This window comes from Nipponia nippon, unplaced genomic scaffold (genome assembly GCF_047370975.1).
Source record: "Nipponia nippon isolate SJK-2023a ecotype South Korea unplaced genomic scaffold, ASM4737097v1 scaffold_8, whole genome shotgun sequence".
In the NCBI taxonomy this organism is placed as follows: domain Eukaryota; kingdom Metazoa; phylum Chordata; class Aves; order Pelecaniformes; family Threskiornithidae; genus Nipponia; species Nipponia nippon.
The window spans coordinates 38,976,174-38,998,812 of record NW_028262402.1 but is presented as its reverse complement, the minus strand read 5'-3'; the positions used below and the strand labels follow the sequence as shown (position 1 = coordinate 38,998,812).

At 39.1% G+C, this 22,639-nt stretch overlaps 1 protein-coding gene across 7 annotated transcripts in view; it reads right to left on the bottom strand.

The window, feature by feature from the left end:
* The window catches only part of TJP2 (tight junction protein 2), a 69,802-nt gene that overhangs the window by 6,562 nt on the left and 40,601 nt on the right, over window positions 1-22,639 (bottom strand). For 6 of the 7 annotated variants that reach the window (XM_087742662.1, XM_087742663.1, XM_087742658.1 and 3 more), the window contains 15 exons: window positions 18,201-18,254; window positions 15,239-15,363; window positions 12,796-12,898; window positions 11,483-12,062; window positions 9,841-9,944; window positions 9,539-9,692; window positions 8,403-8,511; window positions 8,154-8,293; window positions 7,586-7,652; window positions 5,399-5,549; window positions 4,519-4,627; window positions 3,608-3,818; window positions 2,120-2,307; window positions 1,049-1,144; window positions 867-946 (listed from right to left, as the gene is read on the bottom strand). In XM_087742662.1, coding sequence (XP_087598788.1) covers window positions 867-946; window positions 1,049-1,144; window positions 2,120-2,307; window positions 3,608-3,818; window positions 4,519-4,627; window positions 5,399-5,549; window positions 7,586-7,652; window positions 8,154-8,293; window positions 8,403-8,511; window positions 9,539-9,692; window positions 9,841-9,944; window positions 11,483-12,062; window positions 12,796-12,898; window positions 15,239-15,363; window positions 18,201-18,254 — 2,271 coding nt within the window. Of the gene's footprint in view, window positions 1-866; window positions 947-1,048; window positions 1,145-2,119; window positions 2,308-3,607; window positions 3,819-4,518; window positions 4,628-5,398; window positions 5,550-7,585; window positions 7,653-8,153; window positions 8,294-8,402; window positions 8,512-9,538; window positions 9,693-9,840; window positions 9,945-11,482; window positions 12,063-12,795; window positions 12,899-15,238; window positions 15,364-18,200; window positions 18,255-21,920; window positions 22,059-22,639 lie in introns of those variants that run through there. The other variant, XM_087742660.1, reaches the window with a different exon arrangement.

Genomic DNA, 22,639 nt, shown 5'->3' with positions numbered 1-22,639 from the left:
CTTTCATGTTAAGTAAAATGCACTTATTCCACTCTTTTTTTTTTTTTTTTTTTTTCAAATAGTTAGTGAGAGTTAACTAGCTTTTCTCTTTACCTGCCCCTACCACAGCTTCTGCCACCACAACTATTCTGGGTGCTATCTGTGAGGTTTTATCTACACTTACTAGCTGAGGCAAATCTCATTTTTTTTCATTTAATAAATTCCTTCTTAGCTACTTCTAGTGCAAAGATGAATGGTATTTTCAAACGTATGCTTCAGTGGGGCCTGAGCTCTGAACAGACTTCTGTGTGATATTCTAACCCCTCTGGCATCAATTTTATTGCACTCAGGGCAATACGCTGTGGAGTACATTCTTTTTGCCTAAGTTTTTTAGGCTTCTTGATTACCACCTATTTATTTGGGTCTCTAAAGAGTATTATAAAAAGAGTCAATGCAGACTCAGTAGATGCCACTTGGCTATAACAATCACTTCCTGTTCAGTTTAACAGTAGTAACTCTGAAGCAATCTAAAATGTTAAGTTTCTATGACAGTAAGAGCAAGTAGACCACTGCATGACAGTAAAGCCTGCATGGCGAATTCAGAAAGCATATAGTAAAACACAGATGCCCCTCTGTTCAAATTTAGAATGGACTAAGGAAGGAGAGTTTAATTTCTAGTATCAGGTTCACCCTCCCACTTGGATGACAGCTATCAAAGTTATAAAAATTGTTGTCGAACAATTTCAAGAGAGCCCTATCATTAAGCCAAGTCTGTTTATTGCAGAAATTGATGCAGTGAAGATTTGAGGACTCTGCAAGTTTTAGGAGCAAACAAATCAAACAACATGTCTTTGAGTGCAAGCAATTTTCACAGAGAAATACTCTACCTGCTCAATGATTTGCCTCACAGTGTTCAAGCGCACTACCCCAGTTGACTTCTCTGAACCTGCGTCTCTGGGTTCTGTCTCTGCAAAGACAACATTTTAGCTTATCTAGAGTGGCTGGGCATCTGTGACTTAAGTTATCCATTCTCTCAGTTAAGGATGATAAGGAAGCTAGGACAACTTACTTGCTGTCTGGTACAGGTGAGGCAAATCATTTGACAGCTTCTCCATAGCGACATCTGCAATTGGGCCAAATATCACCACAGGTCTCTTAAAACCAGCTGAAAGAAAAATATTTGGAAAAAAGGTAAGTCTGATAAGACTGGTTGTATATATAAGTGGCACAGACAAGATCCTCAATTACTATGCAAGGTTATGAATAAGTTGAAGATATTAAAAAAATAAATTTAAAAAATTTTATTTCTCAAAAGTTTGTGCAACAGCATAACTCATTCAGAAAGCTATTTTTATCAGCTGAGAAAGCAAAAGAGAGTGCTTTAATTTAACAGCTTCCTTCCTTTAATTTAACAGCTTTAATAGTTAATGAAGATGTACTGAGAGGATTCTACATTCTGAGAACATGTTATGCTTATGTCAAAACAAGTGCAAACACAGTCCTCATAAGTTAATGGGGGAATGCCATTCTATTGCTCAGTCTTCATCTTGACATCTGGGAGCTTCTTTAAAATACTTTTTACTATTTATTTTGTTCCACAATACTGTCGTGTGAATACCCAGAAAATTATCTTGACTTGCTCAATGTCACTAGTAATATAGTCAGTTTAGAGTCACAGAGATGGACCACATCAGCCTTGATTACATTTGGACAATCTGTTGAAAATAGCTGTGTTTTATTTACTCTCAAGGTAATGCTAAAGTGGTATTTATGAGCAAGCTAAAGATTGTGATTGATCTCAGGCATATGGATTGTATTTTCAGAGCTAGCCAAGGGGAAGCTGAGGAAACAAGAAAACCCTGCTTGTTTCTGCCTTTTTTCATTTTAAACCTTGAAATTGGCACATGTAATTTGAAGGCAAAGGAGAACAGCAGCAGTTTAAAAACATAAAAAGCTTTTTTCTTAGAGTAGTTAATAGCATCCAGAAATTTGCATTCTGAGAAAAATGTCATCCCTTCCTGTTGCTCAAATTCAACATTGAACCCAAGTTGTCTGAAATCACTTACTTAGCTGACCAAACATTTGGACGCTAAACCAGCCAGCAATAAACGGGCAGCTGGCTCACAGCAGTCTCACTTACCCTCACGCAACTGAACTCGCTCATAAGCTGGGAATTTTGTGCTCACAGATACAATAGCTGTCAGATCTTCACGACTCTTCCTCAGATTCTTCTTCACTCCAGATCGCTGGCCACGTGTTCTCCAGAAGTCTGCCCTATCGCTTGAGCCATCTTTTGGGGCATTTTGAACACTGGCCATCTGCTCAGCTCTGACAGAGAAAGCACAGAATTCATTTCTGCAGAACTACTCAAAGACGGCAAAGGTGCTTTCACTGAAGAACAATGGATTTTGAATTTGCAACAGGTAATGCCAGACAGACAGCCATGAGTGGAGGAAAGAACAGAGAAGTCCAGGTTCTTTTGCCTTGGAACAAACACAGTGTCAGAACGATGCCCTGACTTGCCACAGCTACAAGATTGCTGGGCAGGAATGAGTCCTCAGGTCTTAAACTGATAACTCACACAAGCATACATAAAAGAATGCAACTGCAAAGAAGTGGTGAGAGAGTGCAACTCAGAACTGAAGGCCCAAGAAATTAGTCACTATTCTCTTCTCCATTAGGCCTTATAAGTCACTATAGCATAGAAACAAAGGCTGGTTTGGTCAGATCAATTAACAGAGAGGACAGAATGTACTAATCAGGAAAGAGGCAGAGGAGTCACATAAGAAGCATATTTCAGGAACTTCCGTACCATGCAACTGTGAGCTTTTTTCCTCCATCTTAAAACCACAACCACACTCAAGAACTTAAAAGCTACAGTCTAAAAATACCTGATTTTTCTGCTGATTAATTTTAATACTTTTGCTCATGGTGCACATTTGAACATTTATTATTACCTCACATGAATTTTTACTAGGAAAGCATATTTAAGCAAAAACCATTGTTGTGGTTCACTCAGTATTTCACACAAAAATAAGGACTACAGCTACCAAGAAATATTAGTCTTGGAATAAATTCTTGGAACATTTTCCATAAAGATATACAAAAGAAATTCAAGCACTGAAGTTCTTTTAAAAGATTAATCATCGAAATATTCTTGCACACACAGTCATGAGCTTCCTAAGGTGTAGGGATTTTTTTGCTGGGTTGTTTTTTCTTTGTGTTTGGTTTGATTTGATTTGGCTGGGGACAGAGCAGGGAGAGCAAGAAGAAGGGGGGGGGAGGCAAAAAAAGCAAAAATAGGACCCTCCAACCATTTTCTAGAAGAGGAACTGAAGCAGCTAGTGGTCAAAGCTTGGCTGACTGCTGAGACAGGAGCTCTAGGTCTGTGTTGCAAATACCTCATCTAGTATGTAGGTAACACCATCCTCTCCTCATGTAATGCCATGGTTCTAAACTCTACAGTTTTACAGGCATAATATTTGTGAAAGTAAAGACAAAACAATTTATTCATTCTTGTAAGGGGGGGAAAACAAGAAAGACATGGGAAGCAAAAATCATTGGGGGTGGGGTGGGGGGGTGGAATCTTACTTCTAACAATGGATAGGAAGACAGGATGCCACCTTACCTGCTCTTATTTGGAATGAGGCCCTTTTCCAGTTCATTTCCAATTCTCACGGCCAGCCAGTTTCCCAGTTTGCCATCATACAGTGTATCAACTACTCTAAAGATCTCCCCTCTCGTGAATGCTAGGCTCTGTGGTGACTCTTTTTCACACTCAAAGTGGCTCCTGATGAAGAATGAATCTCCTCTGCCACAGGCCATGATGTCTCTGTAGACTAAAACAGGAACTCCCCTTCAGTTTCTTTCAAGTGTAAAAAAATATAAAGATTAAGCTGCCATTCTAGAGAATAGTTTTGAAATTCTTCCCCTCCACTCAAAAAGATGCAAAAAAACAGTCTTCGCATCCATTGCCCTACACACACATTATCAAGAGTGTTCTATATTTGTACACACAGAGCCCTTCCAGCTCTGAGGGAAAGAGGTACTTGCACCTTCCCAAAGCAAAATGCAGCTATGGTACTTCGATATGACAGCAGGCTGTGTCTTCAACAGGAAATCAAGAGGCTTGTGCTCCTTAATTGTTCATCAATAAAACTGTCCATTTGCTGCTATCTGACTGAATCCCTTTTGACTGCAAGGGCACAGCAGAAAAAGAATGCTAACAACAGATCTTGGCCAGCTGCTACAGACAGAAAAACAGAAGGAACAAGCAGTACATTGCCACTCTTCAGGACTAAGAAGAGATGCTATTTGCTAATAATAAAAGAGATGGAGAAGTGCTCTAAAAAACACATCACACATGCGCATCTGTATAACCCTCATGGTATGGAATACAGCTGTCTTCTAAATTACTGAAAAGGAGGGTAACGAAAATGCTATCAAGAATAAGCACAAGAGACATTATTTGTGGTTTCATTGACAAAACAGAGCTTAAAAGCTTCATGGATATACACACATTTTGTTCAAAGCACCTACCTTCATATTTACTTTGAGCCAAAATTGTCACTGTTTCACCTTTGGGAATTTCTAAGAGATACAAAACAGCATCTTCCCGAACAATGCCTCTGAAGTCTTGAGTGTTTACCTGTGTACCAAAAAAAAAACCAAACCCAAAAACCCTAATCAACACCTGAAAAATCAACAATAAAAGGAATAACCAAAGATTTTTGTTTCCTTTAAAGAAAATCTTAAAATATCCTCTTCTCTTATTACGCCTTTTTTTTTTTTTTTAACATCAATATGGATGTCTGTTGCCATAAGGAATATTTTAATCCAGCCATTAACAGTAATCTTTCTGAAGTAACAAGGTCCTGGGTGTGCACTGCTGGAGTGTTTTTTCTACTTCAACAGGCTCCAAAAGGGCTTGAAAATCAAGGCTATCACAAGAGAAAAGAGGCAGAAAATTACATCGGCCTCCTGTTCAAATTTTCAGAAAAAAAGGAGAATGTAAGAGGACAAAATGGCATAGATTATATAATTCAGAAACTGGAAAAATAAATCAGTTACCCAAGGAAACTGAAGAAAGATGAAAGAAGAAAAATATGCTGGCCTCAATTTTTTCCCCCTCCAAGACTAGGAAGAAGCATTGTACAGAAAATTTATACTCCCACCTTGGGGCATTTTTCTTGATCAGTATTTCTCCTACCTGCCCCTTCCACAGAATCTTAAACAAACTAAAGCTTGACAATTCTCCTTCAAAAACTCATTTCAGTAAGATCCCTCCACCACACATACAAACTTGCAAAGCAATAACTTGACTTCCTAAGATCATAATTTCTTTCGTATTTCCACTAAGAAGCAAACCAAAAACTACAAAAGTGATTTGCGTTTCAGGGATACATACTTATACTCATACCTTAAGAATCTGATCTCCTTCCTGCAGTCCCTCCTGATCAGCTGAGGTGCCTTCTTGAATTCCAGCAATAAATATCCCTACATCATTTCCACCAGCCAGTCGTAGACCCACGCTGTCCCCTTTCTTGAATCTCACCATTTTCGTATTAGGACTAAAAGATTTACAGGCAGAAAAAGGAAGTAAGGCCAGATGTTAGGCATATGACAATAACAGGTTGTCAAGCGAAAAAAATTGCAAGCCTTTCAACAAAATCATATTAATAATATTTTTAGCCCCTTTCTTTCACTATATAGGCTATATTTACCCAGGTAACTTTTCTGTGAGGGAAGGAAGCAGAGAATTCGCATTTTTCAGAGTGGAAACTGAACTAGGAAGAGTGACTAAGTGGCATACACAGATTTGACAGACCAGGAAAATAACTCCCTGTTCTTGAAGTCCCAAAGTAGTTCCCTACCTATTGGATCATCTCTCAGATGAGCAGCTGGGTTTTTTGTGAAAACAGCCTGAGTTACAAATAATCACCCTCATTGTTTTTTTCCTTTATATGCTTGAGAACTGTCATATGAATTAAATTCATACCTATGTTCTATGCAGTTTAACATGGTGGTAGACAGAAGTCTTCAAGTTTTCTTGTAATGAAAAATATTTCCAATACTGCTATGTTAACAATCAGTCCTTTCATATTGCAGTGGGAGAGGCTACCGGACTAGGTTCAGCTTTTTTGCTGTCAGAAAAGCTGTATGCCTGAGTGACCTTCCAATACAGAGGACAGTATTTATCTGTCAGCCTTTCTCAGTAATACTCTAAGCCTGCATTATAAATTGCCCTTCATCAAAATAATCACTTGATTAATTTGCACATCAGTGACAACATATGCAGGGTCCAACCCAGAAAAGATCCGAGAAGAGAATCCATTTGAGAAAATACTCCAAGCTACAGAATGTCTTCAATCCTTATCTTTAGGCTTCTCCTTACAATCTCAGAGCTCCTCTCCCTTCAATTTCTGTATTTGGAAACTCTCAAAAGAAAACGCGTAAGTTGATTTCCTATTAATACAGTTTGCAGTTTTTAGTATCTTAATTGTTAACAGATCAACAGCACCAGGTTCCATTTGACTACTTATAAAAATCATTAAAAAAAACCCAAAATAAACTTTGGAAGCAGTATTTTGTTAATTTCTAAGCAGAGACTAGAACTGCAATATGGATTGCACAGGCTTGGATTTGAAGAAAGGACCCAAATTTCTGTACAGAAGTTTCCAGCTTGTACAGAAACAAACATATGTTTGGCCTTGTCTTGCAACAAGCTTGTTTACAAATTAAGTAGAGGACATTTTCTTTGTATCTTAATATTATGGGGAAGGGGAGGGTTGTCTTTTGTGTACATATAAAATAACAGAAGTGTAAAATACATTTCCATAGAATTGTACAGGTTAGAATGGCCCTCTGCTCAAAGCATATTGCTCAGGGCCTTGACTAGTTACGTTTTTGAGTATCTCTGGTGGTGGAGATACCACGACCTACAGGGAAAGCTCTTTCAGTGGTTAACCGCCCTCATAATAAAAAGTTTTCTTCTTCATATCAAGTCAGAATTTCCTCTGTTCCAGCTTGTGTCCCTTGCTCTTCATCCTACTACTGTACCCCTCTGAGAAGAATATGGCTCTATTTTCTCTAAACCCACTATCCATTAGGTTGTTGCAGACAGCAATAAGATGTCCCTTCAGTTCTCTCCTCCAGGATTAACAAACCCAGTTTTCTCGATCTTTTCTCATAGGTCATATGCTGCAGCCACCTACTCCCTACACGCACTCCGGTGTGTCAATGTCGTTATTGTCCTGGGGAGACCCAAAATGTACATAGTACTCCAAATACTATCTCAAAGTGCCAAATAGAGCAGAATTAAAATATAGAAATATACCATTGCATGCCCGTGCAAACGTAGAAGCACAGGGTGTTCTATACCTTCCACGCAGAAGGCAAGTCTATACCTTCCAGGCAGATACTTCTAAAAGTAAGTTTAACTCAAATATGGTCAGTTAGAAGCCATGTCATCTCTTCTTGACATTAAGCTATAAAGGGAGTATCACTCCAAATGGGCAAAACCCCCCGAAACCCATGCAACCAAGAACAAGGTACAGGTTACTGGAAGAACACTGAGTGCAAAAGAACACAGCAAGTGCAGCCTTACCCATAGATTGCTTCATCTTCAGGGCTGGGTTTAAGAATCGTTCTTGTAACTGCTTTTGGTTGAGACACTGTACGTAAAAGCCAATAGAAGTTACTGAGCTATTAAAAAAGTTATAAATAGCAGCGATTTTTAGTTATCAGATAGCAATCAAACCCCTCCATGCCAAAGACTAATACAGATTTAAATGTCAAGTATTTCTGACTAGAATTGATTTACTTCCCTTTTTTTTTAATTCTTGAAAAAGAACAAAAAGGTCAAGGGAGGGATACACAACTCTTTCAGGCAAGCCACATCAGACTTCAGGAATAGCTTCATTTGGCTGATTAGGGCAATAGGCTACAGTAGATGCTCTAGGAGAGTACTTGCTTTTTGAGGTGGTAATTCTAATAAGCAACTGCCTTGAAATAATCTCAGGTGTTTCTCTGCACCACAAAGCAAAGACAGACCTCTTCTCTGTGCGTCAGGATGGGGTTGACATGAAGAGTATACTAGGTATGTCAACATGATTGGGGAAGCAGACATTCTGTGGCCAGGGAAAAAAAGGCAACCAAAAACTTAAAACACCGACCTGCTGCATCATCTTGGTACTTCAGCTCTTTTTTTGTGTCTACAACTGTAACAGCAGGAGTAGCAATGTCATCAGTTGATTTGAATGGTGTAGGCATTGCTCCCATCCTGGACATCCTACTGGATGGATCATCTTTTGCGCTAAAAGAAAGAAAAAGAAAAAAAAAAATATAGATAAGAATGCCACGTATTTTCAGAGTTTCTTTGACAAGCATTAGGAAAAGGGACTAGAAAAAAAACCATTTCTTACTTTGGTTTCTCTTTCAGCTTTTCATTGGATGAATGTGAATCTAGATCAGAATGATGTAATCTGTCATCGTGAGGGGAGAATGATCTGTTTGACTCTATTTCAGAAACATCTGTAAAGAGAGCAGCAAATCAAGAAATGCAGGATTTGTTTAAATTATCTGCACATCTGATCACCACATTTATTTAGAAAGCTTTCACATGTAAGATATGCTGAACCTTTAAGCCTACTCCTGTTCCGAGTTGGATTTGACCAGGGTTCAAAAAGTGCTGTATGCCTTTTAATACTTCCACCCCCCTATCCCCCAGAAAGCATTTCAGGAAGGTTTCACACAACCTTTAGGAAACACACTCACATCGCACAACTACTTTGAGCATTCCATGGACTCATTAACTAGTGTTTGCAGCCTTTTATTCGAGGTCTCACGGAGGTTCCCAAACAGAAGACCACCTTCCCAATAACAGTCCTCACATCATTGCTTTTCAGTGACAAAAAGAGCAGCCCTCAGACTTGAGCCGTATCTCAGCCTTCACAGTAAAATCTACAAAAAGTTGCACCCAGTATTCTGACATCAGAGAAGCAAATATCTTGCACTAAATAATGTAACATCCTGCTCCCCCAAACATCCCAAGCCCTTCTCAAAGCAAGATTATGTTGACAGATATAGCTCATACACTGTGAAAGATCATTTGTACAGAATAGATACTGCCAATAGAAACCCGTTGTCCAGGAGGACTTAATTTCCTCTTGTCCTGACATTTTTTCCCCCCATTGAATGCTGCCATGAATGTTAATGCCCTCAGAAGGAGAGACCAGTCCAATCCACTTGTTTTTAAAACAGAAGTCTTATTAAAGCAACTGACTTGCTTGTTCCGATAAGTAAGATTGATTTTGCCAGACCAACACTGCTTCTTCTATGTCTGCCCCTGCCCAAAATGTAATTACATGATTACTACAAAATTCTTCTTTCACCTAAAGGAAGCGGGTTTGATGCTTAATTGGCTATTACTTAAGTTTGTTTGTGTTTGGTTATTTTTTTTTTTAAAAGAATCTAGTACCACTCCAACACAGCAAAACGCTGTAAGCTCCATTCTGTCCCTGCACGGAGTCCAGAACTTTTTATCCACATTAAACCTCACCATCCATTTCTGAGTCACTGTCGTTCAATGAAGGAATGTTGAGCAGTGTCTGCTTTCTGTCCCTGAGGACAACCAGCTGGAGCTTCCCCCGTGACTTCTCAATCAATTTTCGGGCATCAGCTAAAGACATGTTTTCTGTCACTGTACCATTGATCTGGACATAAAAAGGCAAAAGTAACACTACAAGTAAACAAACAAGTCCATATTGTGCTCAAGTTAAACTTGATGATAACATAACTTGCTCCAGAGTAATCACTATAACAACCGCGTGCTAAACTGCTATCAGTATAACCAGAACAGACCTTGAGAATGATATCCCCTTCATGAAGGTTGCCGTCTTTGGTTGCTAGGCCAGTACGGGTCATTTCTTTTATGAAGATCTGACTTCCAAGCCGGAGACCGTATTCTGGAATCAGGGAAATAATCCACTGTAGCTTAGAAGATGAGTGAGATGCATTTTTTTAAAACTATGCAGCGTACATGCAACATACCCCATTACACCATGAGAAAAGAAAATTAAAAAAAATGCAGACCTAGCAAACCCACTTACCGCTAGGCTAACTCTCCTATTTCTGTGCTGTCACCACAGAAAAAACAAACAGCAGTCGAAAACCAATCACAAATGGATGATTAGTCTGCACCTTTGACAGCAGAACAATGCCTTTGTTCTGGAGGTGCTTATTGACATGCTGGACTAGATTCTCTCTCTGTATCATATTTTGCATGGTGTAGAGGGGGAAAAGGGTCAAAAAGCGCTAACAGAAGAGCTGTTTTTTTAACCACTTGCTGCATGCTGACCCTGTCCTGTCTGTACCCTAGTAAGTGTCTCAGTTGTTTCAGGCAAAGGATTTCCCCCCCCCCCCCCCCCCCCCTTTATCCAGGTTACTTGGATCAGTATATTTGCTACTTAAAAAGAACAGCAACACTCTTAAAACACACACATCCTAGAACAATGGAAAAGGAAAGAAACAGTTATCTGCTTTAAACAATCACCACACTTGAGCAAGTCTGCAGAGTATCCATATGAACGGCAGAAATTATTGCAAAAATACTAGCTACATATAAAACTTAACAAAGACACCTTAAATTTCTTCTTATTTGTGTACCTATCTGCATTATCTTTACAAGTGGAAACATTACATGCAGGGGAAGAAGAGGAAAGAGATCCTTGCCAGAGTCAAGGAAAAAAGAGGTTAGATCCTGCATACAAAGCTTACCTGAGCAGAAAATTCTTACAAATTGCAACAGGACAGATTAGAAAAAAACAACAACCCACAAAACCTCCAGAAAGAAATCCCCCCCCCCCCCCCCCCAAAAAAAAAACCAAACAGAAAAGAATGCATGACTTAATCTCAGATATAGTTTACAGCCCAAGAGTCTTTATTTCACAGCACAGGAAAGATCCAGCTTTTGGCTTTCATTTACACACTCCAATACTCAGCAAGGAAAGGCTGTTTCAGCTGTTGCTATTTCAGTATTCTTTAACTATATTCTTAAGTATTCAGAACCAAACAATCCTTGGAACTATTTTAATGACACTGAAGGGAAGAAGTAGGTGCACTATTAAAGGCAGAGTCTACTCTTCACCCTTTGTAGCTGACCCTTTGTAGATGTGGCAAGTGTAATCTGAATCACGATCAGATCCACATTTCCCACCAGCACCAGAAGAACAGGGCAGAGAAAAAGGAAAACCAAAGGACACAGTGGCTTGAAAAGACTGAAATGATGTGGGTGAACAGTTCTTTGTTCAAAGGTAAAGTTCAAGGTGCTGGGGAAAAAAGCACCCCAAACCAGCCAGGAAGAACAAAAGAACAACTTAAGTGATCAGTTAGAAAACTCAACATTTAAGCTGTAAAAGCAGATAACATTAAGCTCTTCTCCCTCCCCCACCAAAATAAGATGCCGTATTAGAAGTCAATTCCTCTCCTCCCCTACTATACCTACCTTCATTATGTCTGCCTTTTGTTAAGAGAACACTGATGGGTTCATTCTGATCCTGCGGTCCTAGGTACTCATGTTGATGGTGTATGTCAGGCGAAGGACTTCGGGAATGAAGCCTGTCCCGACTTTGACTCCTCACTTCCCTCCCATATCTACGATCAGGTTGAGATCCATGACTATAACTGGGTGGGCTGTAGTCTCCTCTGTAGTCCCGTTCATAGACACCATCCCTGTCGATGCTCCTTCCCCTGCTCCGATCTCTTCTATAGTCTCGATCCAAGCTCCTGTCAACACTCCTACCACGACTTCGATCATGGCTGTAGCTGCATTCCCTGTCACGGTCTCTGCTTCGGTTACGCCCTCTGCCTTGCTCATCTCTATAGCTCTGATCCAGGCTGTTTCCCCAGCTTTGGCTGCGCCCGTCATTACCGCTATGCCAGCTTCTGTCGCTATAGCCACTTCGAGCGCTTTTGCCATCAAATTCTGCATGGTCATCCATTACATCTAAAGCTCTGTCCTCTGAGTCAAGGGAAGGGCTTCTTTTCAACCCAGCAGCCTGCACTTTCCTTGGTCTTTTCACTACCTGTTCAGTGCAATACAAAACAAACAAACAAAAACCCCTCCAATGGTCAGAATGTGAACTTCAACAGATGAATATTCTTCACACTTTCAAATGGGGGGGGGGGGGGGGGGGCAGAGAGAGAACAATGTTCTATTTATAGAACAACCAGTAAATTAGACTATTTAGATATGCAGAAGAAATACTAACTAACTGAGAGGGTAAAGACCAGTAGGAGAATTAAAAAAAAAAAAAAAATCTGATCAGCAACCACATTCTTTTACCTCTGCAAGAGTGTGAGTAATGAATACTTCTTTTCTTTTTCTAGATGACTTCTAAAAAAAATGTGACAAGCCGCCAAAAGAGAGAATTGTAGATGCCTCTCTCAACTAATTAAAGCCAATCTGGACAGCAAATTCTTGGACAAGGTCTGTGTACGGAAGACATCATTTGCCTCACATAACTTTCATTTTTTTCCAACTACCACTCATTATTCAGTAAAACTAAAGACTGAGGACGTACAGTTTATTCCCAGCTTTTCAACAGGGTAACTTTGTGACACTGTTGTTTAATTTCCATTTGCTTCACTTGTAGAAACTATGTCTTTGCTTTGTTTTACTTACTTTGTACATTCTATTGGGCAAAGGCTTGCTTTGCTTTATGCATTTATAGTACACTTCATAGAAGAAAACCAAAATCTTCACTGGTTACACAGGTACGTACCACTGCAGAGTGAATACATTTGTGATTTACTTACAATGGTGGCCACTTTTCCACTTTTTCTAAGCTGTTGAACTGCAAAAGAATGTGGAACATTTTCCATCGGGGTCCCGTTTACTATGACCACACGGTCATTTTCTCTGAAGAGGGGGGGAGGGAAAAAAAAGAGAAAAAAAGGATTTAAGAGGAGTCTTCATGAAAACACTGGAACAAAATTTCTTTTTTTTTTTTTTTTTCAGGGGGAATTTATGGATTTCATTTACTTTAACAGGGAGTTTTGCTTAAAAACTGTGTTATACAAATGCTACAATTCCCGAATACTAAAAGAAGCTTTCAGTATGTTTAAAAATTAGACTTTGGGTAGCGGTGCATATCTTTGTACACGTACTATGTCCAGCTTAAGTACCTTGCCATAATGTCAAAGAAGATTTTGTTTTTTAAAGAATATTTGTGATGACCATTAAGACTTTTATTCTTTTTTTCAGTTCTTTCAGAACTCCTAGTCTTTCACACTTAGCACTACATTTTTTTCACACCAACATAAGAATTTCAAGAGAGCTTTAAATTGCTGCAGCCATAGCAGTATTCAGACAAATCTTGACAAGTACCACTCTAGTATACTTTTCTGAAAGACTGGTATTCAGGTCCCATCTACTCTGAAAAAAAGATGACCGGGGGGGGGGGGGGGGGAAGGCAGGACCAACCAAACTATAATACACAAAAAGTCCTCCCTGCCCTAAAACATGGGCCAAAAGAGATTACTAACTTGTCTATTCAGACCTCCTGCACGTCAAATAGACCATTAAGACCTAACTCAGCCAACCCCCCAGGAGGCAGCCCCATAACACATAATTAATTAAAAAACCTTCCAGAAAGGCATTTCAGTGCAAAAAGTGCAGGAGATTAAAAAAAAAGATCTACCACTCCTTGTATTAGTTTATTCTGGTGACTACTTGGTTACTAACCTTACAGTAAGAGCATTAGCTCAACCAGTTACTGGTTACCATGCCATTTTCTGCTAGGTAAAATAAATCTTTAGTACCCATTATTCTCTCTTCACTGTAATCAAGTCACATCACAATCTTCTTTTTAAATAAGAAAATTACATACTTTAAGCCTCTCTTTGTAAGGCACCTTCTCTAACTCCTCAATGATCTTTGTGCCTCTTTTCATACCCTTCCAATTCCTTTTACTGAATGAGTATGCCAGAACAGCACACTATATTTTGGTATCAGTTTCATCCGGGCTTTATGCGAGAGTTAAAATAGCTCTCTTCACAGTCCATACATTCAAAGATGGTATCAAACTTCATGTTGTAACACTACATTGAGAGCTCCTATCTATTTATGCTCACTCCACCCTAAAAAGGATTGCAGGATTGTAATTCTCCCAGACGCTGAAGGTTAGGCCTATATTCCTTGGTTTGTTGGAAGAACGACTTTGCATTCCGTTTTCTTCAGAACCTGTTTTGTCTGAATGTGTCCAAATTGCTTGGTATTGCCTTGTCATCATCAATTTCCCTAGGATCTTACATAATTTGTGGACATGATTTTATTCCCAAATCACAGTCAATTATGGAACAGGATGGATGATAGTGGTGTTGTGCAGGGATCACTGCTATTGTATGCTTATGTTGAGAATGGTTTGTTACCTGCTTCACAATAATCCTTTTATCCAGTCCTTCAATAACTACTTCCATGTCAGTCTTCACACTACCTCACCAAAAATTTGTTTGGCAAAATCACCAGAATCTGCTCTTTTGAATTATTATTATTATGGCACAACTTGGCATTCTTCCAATTTTCTAGTCCTTAACAGGTATTCCACGTCAAAGGATGAAAAACTGATCAGCAGCGGGTTAGAAACTGTTTATCTCAGCCTACAGATTTAAAATTACTTGCCCATGATAGATGTTGCCTCACCAAGGATGATGTTACCAGGAGGACTACAGAAACACTTTATTTCAATATTTATTTCTTTCAAATATAATATAGATCTTTAGCAAACACTTTTGTTTCTCTTCCTTCCCCCATTATTGCTCCTGACACCTTAGGACTGAAGACCCTTCTTTGGGCTGACTTAAGCCATTCTCTTGAAAACTAATGATTGATCAACAAATGTGTTTCCTGGAGGAAGAACAGGGAGAATGTTTTAAGATACTAAGTATTTCTACTGTTTCTTCAAAAGAAATGCAATTTTAAGAGAAACATACTTAACTATAAAAGCTTTTCAACACCACTTAAATTTAATTTCTTACAAAATAGCAAATAAAAACACCTCCAGGTAGAGTTTGTTTGTTTTGCTGGGGGTTTTTTTGTTTGTTTGTTTTTAAAAACAGGCATCTAGGTTTTCAAGAGGGCATCAAATCTTGAGCGGATTACATCACCAGGATTTCAACCAAGCCTGTCTGAAGGTTATACATAAAGTCTACAGCCATGCCCCTCAAAATATGCCAGACAAAGAAATAAGAAATTGCTTACTGAAGTAATCCATCTGCTGGACCACCTGGGAGAACATCTGAAATGACTATCGATGTTTCACCATTTTCAAAATGAGGGTTATCTCTGCCACCAGAAACTGCAATCCCAAATCCTCGTTTCGAATCCTTTACAACAAAAACAAATATAACAAAACTCAATTCCATCCACAGGAATTCTGATAGGGAGAAAGAAGAGTAACATGAATGTTTCTGTGATGGCACTCTGCCTAGGTATTACCTGAAATATGACAGTTGCATGCAGAGAGTTGCAGAAATACATAGTACCTCTAGATTTAAAAAGGAACGGGTTTACAAATCCATAACAACAAGACAATATGTTCCCATGTTCCAAAACCTCAGTCTACAGCGTTGTGATGGTTAGTAATTAATCACAGAATCGTTAAGGTTGGAAAAGACACTTAAGATCATGGAGTCCAACCTTTAACCTAGTACTGCCAAGTCCACCACTAAACCATGTCCTCAGGCACCACGTCTACCCATCTTTTAAATACCTCCAGGGGTGGAGACTCAACCACTTCCCTGGGCAGCCTGTTCCAATGCCTGATTACCCTTTCAGTGAAGAAGTTTTTCCTAATGTCCAACCTAAACTTCCCCTGGTGCAACTTGAGGCCATTTCCTCTCATCCTATGACTTGTTACTTGGGAGAAGAGACCGATCCCCACCTCGCTACAGCCTCCGTTCAGGTAGTTGTAAAGAGCAATAAGGTCTCCCCTCAGCCTCCTCTTCTCCAAACTAAATAGCCCCAGTTCCCTCAGCCACTCCTCATAAGACTTGTGCTCCAGACCCTTCACCAACTTCGTTGCCCTTCTTCGGACACGCTCCAGCACCTCAATGTCCATCTTGTAGTGAGGGGCCCAAAACTGAACACAGTACTCGAGGTGCGGCCTCACCAGTGCCGAGTACAGGGGCACTGTCACCTCCCTGGTCCTGCTGGCCACACTATTCCTGATACAAGCCAGGATGTCATTGGCCCTCTTGGCCACCTGAGCACACTGCTGGCTCGTGTTCAGGTGGCTGTCAACCAACACCCCCAGGTCCTTTTCTGCCAGGCAGCCCTCCAGCCACTCCTCCCCAATTAAGCAAAGGACTCGCTAACTTAGCCTGCATTTTGCTTCACCATCCCACTGGTTATTCATACCAAATTTGTTGTTAGATAAATCTGTTTTGTTAGTGATGCTTGGGAAACTGGAACAGCTTTTCCAGGATCTCGTCTTCATTATGATTGCTGTCTAGTTTGTAATAACTACTTACTCCTCAATCAAACTGAACAAGATCATGGCTGATTATAAAAAGCAGGCAGTGAACTTGTGAATTCACTTTAACTATCCTCTCTCACAATCAACTATTTTAAGCATGTAATTTGTGTCAAACCTGTTGTCATAGAAATATCAGATCCATAAGCCCTAAGATGGCATTCATAAAATCAGGGAACTACTTAATAGGGTGCGAAGGAAGCATGTGTCTTAACACTAGACATGAGAACTTTTATCCCAACTGAACTGTAGACAAGAAGGTATGCACAAACCCATACATTTTGTTAAACACACAGATTTAATTTTATCAGCTATTTAACATACACCTCCTATCACTATAAAATACAAATTATGCTACATTTAAACAAAATGTTTTAACATAGTGGCAAAGTACACACCAAATTAAAGTGGTGCTTTCCCCCCAGCTCACACTCAGAGTGTGTAGTTCATCACATGCCAGCTCGTGTTCCAGTAATGTCAATATTAAGTGGTTATTTCTTTGAGGGGGGAAAAAAAGCAATTTTTTTTTCTTTTTTAAACAGCACTTCACTTGATGCACCTTAATCTTACAGGAAGCAGTTTGATGCTCCAAGCCAAAGTAATACACAATTGAAAATAATGGTAAAATTCATTGGTAGTGGCTGATGCAGCAAGTCCAATAGCCCTTTGCCACTTCAGTAGTATAAGCCTGTCTCTGAGGCAAAGAAGTAATGCTCATTTACAGGATATTCAAGATCTGAAAAAAGTTGGAAATTACAGGAACTAAGATCTGCTTCTGCAACATTTCTCCTGTCTACTTCTGTAACCTGAAAAACAATCCTTTCTCAACAATTCAGCACATAAACAGGCTGTGTAGGAAAGATCGCTATTTACCTTGGGTCATCAAGTTGAGTTAATCGCAGAACATGTTAAAAAAAAAAAAAAAAAAAACGTAAGCAGTGTAGCACAGGCTCCTTACTGAACCCAGGTCATTAGAACGGCTGGGAAGACCACCACCACCGCCGCCAAAGTGCACATCCTGTACCACAGTGTGGCAGCCTGGCCACTAGAGAACTCAGAAACAAGGGGTCTACTTTCTTTAACTCAAAAGGACTCCACATAATGAGATACTTCCTCTTTTCTTAGAAGAATTGTTAGAAGTGACATCTGTAGTCCATGTATTTTTGAAATTTTGATGACAATAGTTTTCCACCAGATTCTACACTGGTAAAGTATTAAAAAAAACAAAAACAAAAAAAACACAAAACAAAAACCCCAACAAAACAACAAAACAAAACAAAACAAAACAAAAAAAACAACAAAACCCAACAGTGGAATCATGTTCAGTGATTACTATAAAGCTTGGACATTAACCACAGCTGCTTGATAAACCATCTGCTTTGTTTTAAAGGTTATTCAATGACGAATTTAGCTATGTGGCTGGCATGTGGCATATTATACTGTCATTACAAAGACCAAACAGTAGCAAATATAGCACTTAAATTGTTAATTTAATTTACTCTTAAAGAGTCACGCTATTGTATGAGTAACTAGCAATTAAGCTTTAAAATGAAAAACATATCTCATTTGGACAATGAATTAATCCTATTCTAGTCTCAGATATGCTAATAACATCTATTGTAAAAGATATTTAGACTAAACCAGTGCTTGAATATTTGAAAACTAAAAATGTAACAGGCACTCACTCACCTTTTGTAAGGTCACAGTGTACTGTTCCCATATCAGCTCTTCCATGCCTGGGGCCTGTTGCACACAGAAACCAATTAGTAAAACACAAAGCATACAACTATCTAAATTAAAATGTGAAATAACCCATTAAAACACAGGTATAAAAATAACATGCATATTCTAATAATTTGGTAGAGTTAGCATGAAATGTGTGTATTTTAATGAATTTTGATTTTTCTTTAAAAAGGCAAAAAATATTAATAGGTCTGGGGTGGTAGAATCCCTTCACATTTCACCAATTTAACAGCTCATTCTGATTTTCTGGAAAAGTCTCATTCAGCAAAAGCATTTAATTCAGATCACACTAGCATTATACAGCCCCGATTCAAGTAACACACAAAATACTTAAGGAAGACCTGTCCATTCTGGTATGCAATAAGATTAGGAGTTGAAACTGAGGTTTTCAAAATGAACTAGCCTTCAGACCTTTTGCTTCTTGTTCATGTGGATTTAACAATATGTTTTGTCCACTATGAATTACATAACTGAGTATTTAGGTTCCCCTCAAAAAATTAAATTTTACAGGAAAACACAGTGTATCATTATATAGCACTGGCATATCAATTTCTGTGACACTTCTCAGAAACATTTTTTTCCACATTTCCAGTTAAAACTGATCCTGAACTGATCAGTTTATCTTACATGATATAACCTGAAATCTTTCCAACATCACAGCTTAAAATATAATACAGAATAATCATCCAGTTGTGATGCATCATATAGTACACAGCCAGCCCCTTCAGTGCCTGCCCTGTAAAACAAGGAGAAAAATAAGAAGGGCATGCCTGTACTTTAAAGCATTCCCTGTATTTTGAGAGTAAAAGTCTTCGGGCAGTACACAACTGTTTAGCAAGCTATGGATGCTGTTTCTCGAATACGAAGAACCCCATGGGGTATTCTTCCAGTGGATTCTGAGCACCCCAAAGAGGAACTAGGTTTACATTTTCCATTGCACATTCACTGTACTGAAAAACAAACTTAAAAGCTAAGTCCTGCTCAGAGTTCCTGAGGGAATACGCAAAACATTCAGCATTCTTACCAGGAATTTTACAACACTGAACACTTAAATTTCCACTGTTCTGCCAGAAAATGAACAATGCTCTCCAGTTTCCAGAACCTTTTGGGTGTAATTAAAGAATTCATTTAAAATAGCTGGAGGAGAGGATGGCTTCTATTAAAAATAATACAAATAAGTATTTCTGAATTTCTACTTGTTTAGATCAGGCAAGAATGAGTGGCATTTATAACTGTTAGTATTAAAACATCTATGTCTTGGGTCAGTGAATTACTCTGATGAAGCACGTGGTAAAATTATTTTATCTGATATTACCATTTAACCAGCTGACATGTCTAACCCTTCAACTAGCTAACACTGAACTGTCTCACTACATATATTCTCTTACACAGAGAACCTTCCATAAGTAGGAGATTTCTCCTTAACTAAGTGCTTCTTCTGAGCTGCTGTGATGCTGCTGTAAATAGAAGTGACTAGGTTTGCTTGCCCGGCATGCATGAAAATGCGTAAACAGTTTACCTTGGCTACACCATCAGTACCCTGCTTTTCTAGATGATATTTTTAAGCTCTGCAGAAAACCAGCCTGTGCTGAAGAAGAGCCTCAGTGTCATCTAAATTTCAGTTTACTTCACTGAAGAAACTTTCAGAAATGAAAGACAGTATCAAATGATGGGTAAAATTTGAAAGACAAGCAGGTGGGTTCAAATTTAGTAGAAGCAGGGGAGATGGAAAATCTTTGCCATCCTTCTCACCCTATAAAAGCCTCAACAACTTCCATGTGTAACAAGAACATCACTTAAATTCAGTTTGCACTGTATGCAGTTCTTACCAATGCTACCTCCCAGCACAGAATACTGAGTTCAGCTCTGCATAGGCAAAATAGCAAGGCAGGCAGGATGCAATTGACAAGAGCTTACTACCCATGGGACAAAGAGCAGCATAGCTGCCTTACTCTTCCAGAAACTCTAACACCACTTTCACTACACTATTTACTAAAGGAAGGCCTGAGAAATGACTGCTTATTCAGTATTACACTGCAAAAAAAGGACGGAGAGAAGCACAGAAAAGATATTGGGGATGGATTCATGGGTATGAAATGGGCAAGCTTATAGGAATTTCATTCCAGAAAACTAGGCCTCCCGTGAGCAGTGGCAGAAGTAAAACCTTGCGCACAATTGGAGAGACACATTGTGTAGCAAATCAAAGCATTATAAACTAACAGAGTTCAGTTTATTTTGCTCTGACAAATAAGTCTCATGGTATCTAGTCACAAAAATAAGTAATGAGAATGGAAGAGCAACTACTGGCTACAGACACTACAGTTAAGGTCTTGCAAGATGTTGAGCCTATAGTATCATCTCATCTGTGCCTAGAAAAAGTTCCTCATAGTGTCAGTAACTGCCTCAGGTACCTGCTGTGTAGATCTTGGGGGTTTATTTTTAGCTTGAAACTGTTACGGAACATTAAACAAAAGCTAATTAAATAATTCACTTTTACATGCAGAAGTATTTGTTAAAGTAATACATTTTTAAAAACTGCTCCTTGGGAAACTGTCTCCCGTTTGCTGTTTGCTATATCAGTGAAGGAAAGAACACTATGTACTTGCAAAGCTGATTTTGTGCAACATTACTACCAAGACAACCAGACTAGTTCTGCCATACTGATAAAGCTATGCAGGCTCTGTAACACAGTTTAGAGAACTGAATGGTCACCTTGGAAGCCCATAAGGCACAAAACACATCTGTACTCCCTCAAATCTCTAAGCAATAATCTCTTTAACATCATAAAACATACTGCTGCTTGCCATTGCGACGATGCTAACCCATACTGACAGATTAATGGGGAAGAGAAGATTGAGAGGGAGGGAGACTACAAATGTTACAAATCATCAGCTGAGGACTTGATCAACACTAAGATTGAAGTCTCTGCCACAGTCACAAAATTCCTATATTCCACGTGTAATAACATGACTCTCCTCTGAATGCATGGGTTACAAAAGCCTCCATCACCTTGCCAATTTCTTCCTATTTCATCTGTAAGGAAACACAAAGGGATCCTGAGCAGCCTATGCATCCCTCATAGGATCGCCATTTCACTGCAAGATTGCACACCAGGACACTGAAGAGAGAAAGGCAGGCAAAATGGTTAAGAACCCCACCTCCAGTCACTAACAGTAACTGTTTTGCAAGTCTACCCAGGTTTCACACAGATAGCAGGCTACCTGCAGTAAATACAAATTACTGTAATTAGCTAGTCTAAATTAATTAGTGACTAAAGTCAGTCCATTTCCAATTAGAACACTGTAGTCAGGATTTGCTTAAATCTGCCTAATGCTCATATACCAAAATGACAGGTGCTTTCTACATACCCAAAATAGACTGCTTAACAGAATCTTTGGCAGGAAACTAGTCAAAGTGCTAAAATCGTGTGTGTGCTGTGAACAGGCAGCTGTTGCAGCTCTCACTGACACTCATCAGAGATTTATGCAATTACTTGCTAGTGAGAGATCACCAAAGACAACTTCATTCACACTGAAAGAAGAACAAAACCAGAAGACCTGCCGCAACAGTTATCTGGCTATAAAAGTGAGTTGGAGAGGGGAAGGATACACAGGGGAGAGGGGGGGAGAAAAGACTTGGAGCAAGACGCAACAAAAAGCAACTCACGTGCCCTTTCAAAATCCCCAACTTTTTGACTGCATGTGACCACATTCTCTGCAGAGCTTGAGCTGTCTTCATTGTTGCAGGATATAATCTGTGAGAGGACGCCGTACATCCCCGTCTTTTCATCTGTTTCCACCACTCAACACGGTTATGTAATTCTAATACAATAGTGGCCTACATACTCGAACAAATCCTGCCGTCAGTTTCACACAGAAACACATCAAAACCACAGTAGGGAAATCTAGCAGGAGTTTAACTAACTCTCACTTTAAAAGACCCCAGGAAAAAGCAGTACTGTAATCTTATGCTTTTTTAAAAAAATAAAGCAACAGGGACAGATCAACATGTAGTAAGTTATTCTTCTTCCAAGCACATATGGGTTCACCCCACCAGGAAGCTACTTGAAACTTTGAAGAAAAAAGGCTTAAGAAGCACAGTGCAGAGTATTCGAAAATTCCTATTCTGACTATAATATTTTACAGTAAAAATTACCACTTGACTCCATTATTTTGAGTAACACTGTGGTTTAGCAGCCTCTATCAAGTCTTAACAATTTAACTGCTGAATCCAGAAAGTCCTTATGCAGAAATAACTGTATGCATGTAAGTAATTCCTTCAACCGCACGTGTAAAATTACATATAAACACTTGCAGAACTGTGCACTTGGCTCCAACAAGCAAAAAGGGAAAGAGAAACAAAATTCTAACAGCTGCAAAGAACAG